General features: G+C 37.5%; 1 protein-coding gene across 4 annotated transcripts in view; it reads right to left on the reverse strand.

Moving 5' to 3' along the window:
* Positions 1-11,241, reverse strand: part of trioa (trio Rho guanine nucleotide exchange factor a) — a 129,090-nt gene that overhangs the window by 16,071 nt on the left and 101,778 nt on the right. For all 4 annotated transcript variants that reach the window (XM_016509759.1, XM_016509762.1, XM_016509760.1 and 1 more), the window contains 19 exons: positions 10,002-10,116; positions 7,797-7,912; positions 7,196-7,318; positions 6,911-7,105; positions 6,096-6,211; positions 5,915-5,981; positions 5,656-5,765; positions 5,445-5,514; positions 5,265-5,354; positions 5,047-5,139; positions 4,852-4,963; positions 4,579-4,769; positions 4,392-4,493; positions 3,364-3,393; positions 3,092-3,243; positions 2,818-2,917; positions 1,225-1,468; positions 845-1,140; positions 582-752 (listed from right to left, as the gene is read on the reverse strand). In XM_016509759.1, coding sequence (XP_016365245.1) covers positions 582-752; positions 845-1,140; positions 1,225-1,468; positions 2,818-2,917; positions 3,092-3,243; positions 3,364-3,393; positions 4,392-4,493; positions 4,579-4,769; positions 4,852-4,963; positions 5,047-5,139; positions 5,265-5,354; positions 5,445-5,514; positions 5,656-5,765; positions 5,915-5,981; positions 6,096-6,211; positions 6,911-7,105; positions 7,196-7,318; positions 7,797-7,912; positions 10,002-10,116 — 2,493 coding nt within the window. The remainder of the gene's footprint in view (positions 1-581; positions 753-844; positions 1,141-1,224; positions 1,469-2,817; positions 2,918-3,091; positions 3,244-3,363; positions 3,394-4,391; positions 4,494-4,578; positions 4,770-4,851; positions 4,964-5,046; positions 5,140-5,264; positions 5,355-5,444; positions 5,515-5,655; positions 5,766-5,914; positions 5,982-6,095; positions 6,212-6,910; positions 7,106-7,195; positions 7,319-7,796; positions 7,913-10,001; positions 10,117-11,241) is intronic.

Consider the following 11,241-nt stretch of genomic DNA (forward strand, 5'->3'; position numbering starts at 1 on the left):
GAAAAAAAAAAAAAAAAAAGAAGCTTTCTTTGGGAGAGAAATGAGAAAAACAAGAATAATTCAATAAAAAACATGAAATTGTTGATTGATTGCGAAGAAACACATTTCAAGCTTAATAAATGTGATATGAATTCATTCATGACTATTTCCAAATGATCCAGTCTTAAAAGCTGCGTGTTACTGCCAAGTGTGATGGGGGTCCATATGACAAGATTTCCATTTCGGTCTTAAAATGATCAGAAAAACAGTTTTCACATGAATTGTATTTCACAGTCACACATGAATTGGAACTGAGCTAGAACTGTAAAACTGAAATTGAAAGTAAAGACTGCATATACCAGGAGAAGATATTATTTAAAGCGGAGGATCTCTAAAAGGATTGAGGTTTAACGTTTGGCAGAGAGAACCCCCCCCCCCAAAAAACAAAAAAACAACCAACCAAATGCAGTAACTGTCCTTATATACTACACAACAATTCTTAACAAACAAACAAACAAACAAACAAAATCTAAACTAGTGACTCACTCGTACCAACCCCCCTCCTCTGTCGCCCCCCTCTACTATGTCATGTGCCGGCTCACCTTGTCATCCTGTGCGTCCGGCTGGAAGAGGCTGTGCTGCTGGATGGCCATGGGTGGAGGAAGTGGCACAGTATCAGCTCCTTCCTCTCCCTCTTCCTCTCCACAGCTCTGCATTCCTGACGACGATGATTTGGAGAGAGTCCCGCTGCTCAGACCCTCGTTACGCACCCTCTGTGGAGGTTCAGGGACAAAACCATAAATTAGGCTATATATTCAGAAAGCCAGTAAGACCAGCTTTGAAAAAGTATGAATAACATTCAAACCTCTTCCAGAGTCTCATCCTGTGGCGTGGCTGCGCTGTCGTCAGAGTCTTTCTGCGAGCCTGCGTCTGCGCTCTTTCTGACGTCACGGCTCTTCTTGTGTTTGTGCGCCAGCTTCTTCACGTGGCCGTCGGCTTTACCACTGCTGAGTCTCCTCACAGGGCTGGTCAGCCATTTCCTTAATGTGTTGCCAGTGCGTTTGGGCCCAGGGGAACTCTGGGAGCCCATCACATGACCTGGCTGCAGGGTGGCAGAGGAGCCTGGCAAGATGGCATCGTTACTGCACACAGAAAGCGCGTCTGGAAAAATACAGAAAAGCTTGTGATTATTATCTGACACAGGTCTGTGTGGATTATTAGGAAGCGTTTCGGACATTTGCCCACCTTTGTGGTTAAAGATGCCCTCCATCTCCATGCTGCTGCGGGAGTGGGCGATACAGAGCATGGCACAGGGAACCAGGCCTTCCAGGGCAGGGGAACGGTCAGTGGTCCGCACCAAGCACCAGTCGGGCTTATCGTGGAGCCTCTCTAGTACCTCTACCGTCTGTCCCCTTCGCACTGTCAGTTCATTACTGTTACCGGCCATGAAGTCATGGATGACCACTGTGAGCTCACAACCACCTGACAACTGAAGAAAAAAGAAAAAGAAAAGAGCCATGTTTTTAGTTATAGTGATTGTCTTAAGACTAAAATGCCCTTTAAATTTTGTGATTTTTTTGCCATGTCATATTCATTAATTTTAGTCGATTTTACTATGCCTGAAATGTCATACAAGATCAGTAAAAAAATGAGTAATATGAAAAGTTTTTTTTTTTTAAAGTGTCAAAATGCTCCAGATCAAACCATTTTGAAAAATGTATAAACATTCATTTAAATGTATAAACCTGCCCAGAAGTAATAGAATAAGAAAGCATGAGTTGTTTAGAAATTATTGTGTTTAATTAATTAATTTTTGTTAATATATATTACTGGTACATTATTTATAGTGTATTATGGCCACAGTGTGCTTTGTGTATTATTCTTAGAATATGTAAGCTGTTTTGTTAATATTTTGTACTGCTATTTTTTCTCATTTAATTATCAACACAATGTGTCTTTGTCCTGTCCTTGATATTGTTAACAACATTTTTTTTGGTTAACATTCAGTGTTGTTACAGTTAACTAAAATGACTAAAAATTGTTACTATTAATCGAAAAAGCTTAAATTAAAAAACAAATCTATATATATATATAGAAGAAAAACAAACTTGCAAACTTAAAAAGTTTATTTTTTTCCTGCATTTTTTTATTTCATCAAATTGCCAAGGCAACATTTCAACATTTCATTTCATGAGGCTGAATTAATGATGACAGAATTTTTATTTTGGGGTGATCTATCGTTTTAAGTTGACGTACTAAAATGATTAAAACTAGAACTATAATTATTAAAAATATAAATATTAAATAAGAACTAATAAAATGACAAAGCACATACAATTAAACTAAAAACTAAACTAAAATGAAAACGAAAACTTAAAACAAACTATTTCAAAATAATATAAATACTGTAATAGGGATGTAACAGTATGAAAATTGCTTATCACGATTATAGTGACCAAAATTATCACGCTTATCAGTATTATCACGGTATTGTTAAAATGTGCTGGAGATGTTCAAAAAGTACCAACACATAAATCACTAAACCAAGTTTTATATTTAAAAATCAACAAACAACAAATAAAATGACTTTGTTTGCATAATCACTAAAACAATAACGTTTTAATGATAATTAAAATACGAAACGGTAATACTAACCGTCGGAAATTTTATCATGATTTATCGTCAAACCAGAAATCGTTAAATCCCTATACTGTAACAGTATATCCATAATGCTAAAATAACGCTGCAAACATTTTCATCAGTAATTTCACTGAGATCAACATTAGAAGCTCTGAAAGGTTTAAGAGTCATTCTCACAGACAGGAGGTGTAGCCTCACCTTGTCGCTGTCCAGTGTGTTCTGTGAGGTCCTGGAGGCCAGTGAGATGGTGTCTGGCTGACTGCTGCAGTCACCCTGACTGTCCAGATCCTCTCCATCCCTGCACACATAAACACACACAGGAAATTAACTCCTAGTCCTAGTATGGTTCCACATACTAAGAAAACTATAAATCCAGCAACAGTAAAATTAAGCTGAAGGGTAAAAAAGGACAAAATTAATATTCTTATTATTCTTTCTAATATTTAAGTAAGAAAAGAGATGTTTCACTGGCCTGGGGGTGTACCTGCGACCCTTATGTTTGGCTGTGGAAGGTTTGGGGATGTGGATGGGCTCCTTCAGCGCCCCCTTCAGATGCACAGTGCGCTCCTGAATCACTTCACGGATGTGCTTTATCCAGTCCTGTTTGTTCTCAATACTGGACGCCTGTGTTTATGTGTGTGGAGAGAGAAAACGCAGAGAAATACAAAACGTTGAGTAAGAGTACACATTGATTTTCTGTTCTATGGTGAACTAAGGGTGAGTTATCTGTGTGGCTGTACTCACCATGGATCCATGTTTGCATCCCTGACTTAGCTTCATTCGAAATATAGAAATATACAAGATTTTACTGCTTTATAAAATGCCATATATCATACTACATGAGACAGTGGCCGGTAAGACATAGGGACAACATTAATAAACATATTTTGTGATAACTTAGAGCCAATTTTGCCAACGTGTTGTGATACATGGTTTATACATTAGTCACTGCCATTTGAAGATGTAAATTATGATTAATAAGTAGAATTTAAAACTATTTTTCAAACAAAAAGAATATAAGCTACTGCCTTTATATACATACATATTATATATAGTTTAATATATTTTATTTTCTTTTTGTGAAAAAATGTATAATATATATAAGCGATACGATATATGTGTGTTTGTGTGCACATGTGTTTGTATTTTTAATATGAAATACATGACACTGAATGATTTAAGCAGAGAATTTTTCTTCAGCTTATATGATGTAAACCACATATAAATGGACAGTAAATAACTATGCAATTTTGTCACATTTCACTAAAGAAAGTTTTGAACACAGTAGCCTTACAGTTTTAAACAGCATGCAGTCAGTTAACAGTTACTGTGAGACAGAAGCCACTTGCAATGCACATAAGCCACCACCAGTAGAGACTATTCTTGGTTTTTGTTTCCTTGCACTTTATTAACATCCAGTCAGAACCAAAGATGCAAGATCTTCCCATATAACCACAGTCATAGTTTGATACAAATAGATTTTTGTTGTGGTTAACATTCTCTTTAGGATCAACCTGAGGTGTTTTTCATGTCAAATCATATCAAGAGCACCTGAGGCACGCTGTCAATTACTACAGAAAATAATTGACATTCCCTTCCCCAGTTAGTAAAAACAAGTCTTCATGCTGAATATTAGGATTTTACAAATATTCAACCTTTTACTTGTTAAAGTGCAAAAGAGACGAGTTACACAGCAATGCAACATAGAAAGCTGGACCAAAACAGTGCCATGCTTGTCAACAGAGCAAGAGAAAGTCAAAAAAGAGGGTTACCTTGAGGACAATCTTGTTGTCTGAAGTTGGGGTCCGTCCAACCCAGAGGGCAAATTTACACGGATCTCCTTCCACATGCTCAGTAACACCCAGTTCAGAGGTCTGCAGCCAAAACAAAGCATTTAAAACAATCAGATCCTCTGCATAAAAAGATGTTTCAGTGCTTTAATCTTGATGTGAAACTTACAAAAAGCTTGCTCTTGTAGATGTACTTGCTCCTGCCATTGGAGTCTTTAACCTCCTTGCTGAAAATCAGTGACATTTCGAAGAGGAACAGGTGACGTTCCCGTCCCTTACGGATCAGGGTCTTGGGATCCCACACATGGAACGCCTCCTGCAGGATCAGTTCTCCCTGGGACTCAATGTTCTCGTCAAACCCTGAAGACATTCACTGCCATCAGAAACCGTTTCATCTGCCCCATATGTGTCTTTGTGTGTCTGTGTGCGCGCGTCCACTCACCTTCCAGCATGCTCAAGTGCATGGCGTCATTGGCTCTCTTGGGAACACTGAGCATAACCTCCAGGCCATCTTTGATTTCACCTTTGCCTTCCTCGCAACACGTCAGGAGCTCCTACAAACGCAAACCCAATTACCACTAAGTGGTTACAAGCAAACCATTCCGTAAGTTTCGGGATGAATTCAAGATGTTTTTACCTTGAGGAGCAGCTGGTACTTGGTTATTCTCTGAACAGGTTTGATGAGGTATGATGAGATGGAGTTGGCCAGGCGATGCCTCTGTTGGATTTCCTGTAACAAGAATTTGAATACATCGACTTTCACAATTGGGATTCAAATTGGCCACTGGCAGGAAGAAATGATGAATGATCAAAATGAATAAAATACATGAATCATAACAGAAACATTCAACTCACGTCAAAATATCCTCCAGCATGCTCAAGAATAAGTTGAGTGGAGTCTGGTTTGTTCTTGCAGTAGTTCACGTACATTTGGAACTTATCGGCCTGATGAAAGATGAAAGAGGTATTTCAATGACCTTAATCTGAAAGAAGCAGATACAATATTAGTATTCAAACACAATTAACTCTACTCACCCAAGTCACAAAACAGTGGCCCACATCTTCAGGAAGCTGCTCGTACTTCTCCAGCTCTTTGAGGAAAATACTGGTGACAGAAAAAGAAAAAAAAAGAGCGATATATATGAGCCACTTACAGAGGGGACTGGAAACTAATTTGCTGGATTTTGGACGGGAGAATTTATTCTTTAAAAAATGCTTAAAGCATTTGCATTATAAATGAACTCACTTGTGATGGAACTCGTAGAGGTCCTGCATGTTACCAAAAATTATATGCTCTTTATTAACGATCCCTAGTGGGATCTCCTCCACGCCACTGGTCATCTCCCACAGATATGTCTGGATGAGAGGAAAAGGTTCAAATTGACAGATTTATTTACATCATAGTCTGAAATAAGGACATTTTTATCGTGATTTGCTTCGATTTTCCATAATTCAGGACAAAAGATCCAAATAAAAGCTTTAATAATATACAACAAAATACTCACATCCATGCACTCTCTTAAGTCTCGCACATAAGCTTTTTCTGTCTGAATCAGCTCAGCCATGATGAAGCTATTCAAATGGAAAAAATAAACAATGTAGATCTTTCTCAATCTAAAAGTACAAGAATTCATTAGAATATTTCAGTGACCTTTCGGTCAATAAATAACAGTAAATCAGACATACTCCTTCCTGCGGGCAGACTTGCGCTTCTCTTCGTTAAGCTCATGGGCAGCATCTCTGAGTTTGACCTCTGACCCTGGAGCGCTGGCTGGAATGATGTCCAACTGCAGGTCTTTACTCTGGAAATTAAAAACAACTTGTTTTTGTCCCACAGTCTTCTGACAGCATATATTTTTCAGGACTATTCCCACTGATTATGCACAAAAATATTCTGATAGCAGAAATAAAATAAAACAAATATTAGATGTGAACTACTATGTGGATGTGAAGTACTAAAATGACAAACAATCTAAAACTAGCACATAAAATGACTAATACTTCAACTAAAATGTAAACCGTACATATAAAAATAAACCCTAATTTAAAAATATGAATAAATACTTTAACAGTATGCAATTTATTGCATTTTTCTGTCATTGTTATGGACATGAGTGTGAATCGCTTATTAATTTATTGTGTATAGCTACAATTAAAACAAGTGTTTCTAGAAAAGAATATCAGGAAATAAGATTGAATGTATTCTGAATGTTTATTACATACAGGAATATTCTAATAGCTGTAAATCTTGTATAAAAAATTATTTGAAGACTTGACCAGAATACAGGTATTAAGAAGACGACGTACATGAAAAATGATGAGTATGTAAAATGATTGATGAAAATACTTATCTTAATCTACTGACAGCCTGATGGCAAAAACACAAACTATTTGTCCAGATTATGGCTCCAAACCATGCAAACTCACTCAAATGCTAGCATGTGATATGTCAAGACTCAAAATGATCAGATATCACACTATTATGAGAAAAAAACACATACTGCTTTGCTTGAGTCTGATGATATGCCGAGGGCTTTCTCTAGAGACGTGCGATACTTGTCCATGCGAAGGGAGAAGTCTCGATAGCGTTTGTCCACGGCCGTGACCCATTTCTTAATCTCAGCGGCGTGGGAGTGGCCCTTATCACAGAAACCATCCGCTAACTGTATCAGCAGCTTCACCCGCTCTTTGGTTTGCTGGGGACACAGGAAGAGAATGAGCTTTAGGTAACTGCAGAGTTAAAAGGAGCAGCCCAGGTGTTTGTCATCGCTGTGGTGCAGTCGTACCTTGGCTGTGATGTGGAAGTCTTCGTGCTCCTTCAGAAGCTCCTGCGTGTGGTGGATGCTGGAGCCTGTGGAGGTGTGTGTGGACAGATAGAACTCACCGGTGTCATGGATCCACTCCAGAGCCTGGACAATGAGAAAGAAACACTTTAAAATAGTGATTCATAGCAAGTGTGTTGCAGACAGTGAGGTAAAACAATGCTAAATGCAAAAACAAAACACAACTGAACCTAAATGTGCATAGTTAAAATAGGTCTTTTCCATATATTTATTATTAATGTCATTCTCCAAGCAAACGCTATGGCCCTAATCTGGGTCCTAAAGTTGAGAAACATTGTTTTAAAACAACATTTTCATGACTAAACCTAAAATGAACTGAGAAGACATGTTATGGCATATGCATAAACGCACATCCCAATACACACACATACAAACAGAGGATGAAAAAGGTAAATGTCTTAATTATAATGTCTCTGTGCAGTTTAATTAGAGCCATGGCAGTGAGTCATGAGTCTGTCAGTCTCAGCCTTGGGCCAAGAAAAAGTGAATAATCAGACTGATCAGACATCAAAGGAACAGATGGAGGAAGAGGGAGACATCAAACCTGTTTGGCACTGCGTTCAAACACCACATACTGCTGACACTGGTCCAGCCTTCTCTTCCTCATGGTCCAGAAGTGCAGGACCCGATTCTCCCTTTGCAGTAACTCATTCAGGATATCTACAAAATCACACATGATCATTCTTAACCATGATGTACAACGCAGTTCTGAAGCACAACACTTTGAACACCAGCGCAGATCTTTTAACTGCTAGCTGCAAGCCACTGGAATCATGCTAATCATAATATTCAATATATGTATTTTAACTAGTGCTCTCAATCAATAGAAATTAGTAGATACAAGATGTACAGATTATTTAATCGAATTCATCTTTTTCTGAGAACGCCCTTAAATTAAGATAATTCAAACAATATTGTGACAGACGAGTAAATCATTGAACAGACACTACAAAGAAGTTAACATTTTGTTTATTTCTTGAATTATATTGTTTATTGCTTGAAATGCACTGATGGTAGGAAAATAAGAATAAAACTATTATTTATTTTTATTACGCTTGTTATTGTTATTATTATGGTTAGCCAACCATCAGTGCATTTCAAGCAATAAACAATTCAAAAATGAAACAACATATTGACTTCTATTATTATAAAAAATATTATGAAATGATTAGATTATATTAAATTAAATTTGAGCATTTTTGCATAAAACTTAATCCATTTAGTTATAAAATTTAAAGTTAAATGGGTAATTGAATCTTGAATATTTATTGCTTTAACTGATGGTAGGAAAATAACAACAATAATAATAAATGTATCTTATTATTACTATTATGATAGAATTAATACATAATTAAAACATTTTAGATTCATTCATTTTATTAATTAACTATTGTTAATTTAAAAATGTTAAATTAAAGGGGTAATGTTTTAATTTCTCTAATATAGGAAAATCCATTATTTTTGTTATTATTATTATCAAACACCTTTTTAAAATTTGATAAAATTACATTTACATAATTAAACAATTTATTTGAATAAATACATTTTAAGGGACGTGACATGTGACATGTGGCCAAGTATGGTGACCCATACTCGGAATTAGTGCTCTGCATTTATCCCATCCAAAGTGCACACACACAGCAGTGAACACACACACACCGTGAACACACACCCGGAGCAGTGGGCAGCCATTTATGCTGCGGCGCCCAGGGAGCAGTTGGGGGTTTGGTGCCTTGCTCAAGGGCACCTCAGTCATGGTATTGAAGGTGGGAGAGAGCGCTGTACATTCACTCCCCCCACCTACAATCCCTGCCGGTACGAGACTCGAACCCACAAACTTTGGGTTACGAGTCCGACTCTCTAACCATTAGGCCACGACTTCTTAAATTGAGAGCACTAAAGATAAAATTGCTACACAAGCAGATGCACTTTACAATGTTGTGTGTGTGTGTGTGTGTGTGTGAAGCATGAAGGTAATGTGACGATCCCCAGTGGAGTAATGCTGTCACCATTCTGCAGTACGCTGCCCTTATCTGTGCGGCAGAGGCCTGACCCATTTACGGTTTCCTTATCTGAGTCATTGTAAGCACACTCTGAACAGAACAAGGCCGCATTCACAATGCACACATTCTAAACTGGGCTAAAGTGGGCCAAAGTGGGCCAGCTGCTAAAAACTCAAGTGAGGGTGCAGCGCACTGCTCGGCCACTAGATGGTATACCACAGCTATTTTAGATGGCTTGCAGAATGTAAAATCAACATGCACTGGATCTAAACCCCTGTGGGGAAGACAGACTGTGTTTTGTCATATCTCCAGAGAGCCAGCAGAGGGAAGACTGGTAAATAAGAGGAAAACATGCAGAAAGGCAGCATCTGTAGCCTTGTGGTTTGAAAAGTGGAACAGGATTTGAAATACTACAGGGACATATGAGGGGCTCCATGTGTTTATTATACGTCTCTCTGGAATGCTTGATTGGTCAGTTGTGGTACTCTAAGTCTATATATTTTTGCATAAAGTCCGCTAAACTGTATGATTGAATGCTAACCCAGTCATGTCTGTTTCATCACTTCACAGCCTCCTACTTCTCACAAAAATAGCTCGTTAACAGTAAAATGGATATTTCCTGTCCATTTATTAATATATTTAATACATAGCTGTTTCATTAGCAGGATAATACACAGTCTGTATATCATCCTTTATGCAATATTTCTAAGTAACCGTTTTGACGTCAAGCTGTGGCCAGAACTCACTTTTGACCTGCTGCTCTGGTGCTTTGACGTGACTCAGCATCCCCGGCATGCTGACGCTGTTTCTGTGCATGTATTTCAGAAACACGTCAGCATTCCGTCTGGCCAGCGTGCATGCCTGCAACAGAGATAGCAACGAAGAAATGACCCAAACACTGTCAAAATGGTTGTTGCAAAAACAACACTAAAAATTCAGTAAATGCTAATGTTAAAAATTCAACTGTAAGAGAAGTTTTATTTCTGCTAGAGTATGTCTACTATTCGTGTAACTATTACACACTTATGTAAGACTTGAGATTCTTTAGACCAAACTATCAGAAACAGCAACAGTACAAGTTTTATACATTTTAAACATGATTTTAAACAAAATTATATAGTCGAATGTCCATCTTACCGCTAGGGATGTAACGATACACCGCGAGCCGGTTGATACAAATATGTAACGATTAAAATCGTTGAGATGCTAAACAAATCACAATACAATTGGGGGTAGGAGTTTATGTGAATGTATCTCTGAGGGGAACTGTCTTTAGAAAAGTTTAGATGCTATTTTCTGTTCATCTTGCCTCTGTATGATGCATATTGAAGTAGTGTTCATAAGCGCAGTGCTGCTTTGTCTACAGTAGTAACCAAGGAAAGGCTATATTACCGCTGTTCCATAAGCACCACCTGCTGGCAGAGAGTGAATTTGTGTTTTCCTTCAGACCATCTGCTGTTTGTAGATGTGTTTTATATACAGTTTCACAAAACTCAAGTCAGACCATTTTGCTTTTGCTTCAAATTTCGAAGTTATACAATCTAATTTAGATAAAAAAAACTGCTCATGCATCGTGTATGCAGCATCTTTGTTTGGATCGTGATTAAAATACTGTGGTTGCCTCTTATTGTAAATGGAAAGAGCACAGACAAAGCCTTTGTTTATATCAAGAGATTTCTTTTATTTGTATTATTTATTTGATTTAGGGTTTGTTTTAAAATTTCAATTTAGTTTTGTTGTTTGACACATGTGACCCTGGACCACAAAACCAGTCTTAAAGGCAGAGTAAGGGATTTCTGGTAGCCAATGTTGATATTTGAAATCACCAAAATAAGGAAATATCATGTTCCAAGATATTTTGTAAATTTCCTACAGTAATTATATCAAAACTTAATTATTGATTAGTAATATGCATTGCTAAGAACTTCATTTTGACAACTTTAAAGGCTATTTTCTCAATATTTAGATTTTTTTGCACCCTCAGAT

The sequence above is a fragment of the Sinocyclocheilus rhinocerous genome, unplaced genomic scaffold (assembly GCF_001515625.1).
Source record: "Sinocyclocheilus rhinocerous isolate Xijiao unplaced genomic scaffold, SAMN03320098_v1.1 scaffold53, whole genome shotgun sequence".
NCBI lineage: Eukaryota > Metazoa > Chordata > Actinopteri > Cypriniformes > Cyprinidae > Sinocyclocheilus > Sinocyclocheilus rhinocerous.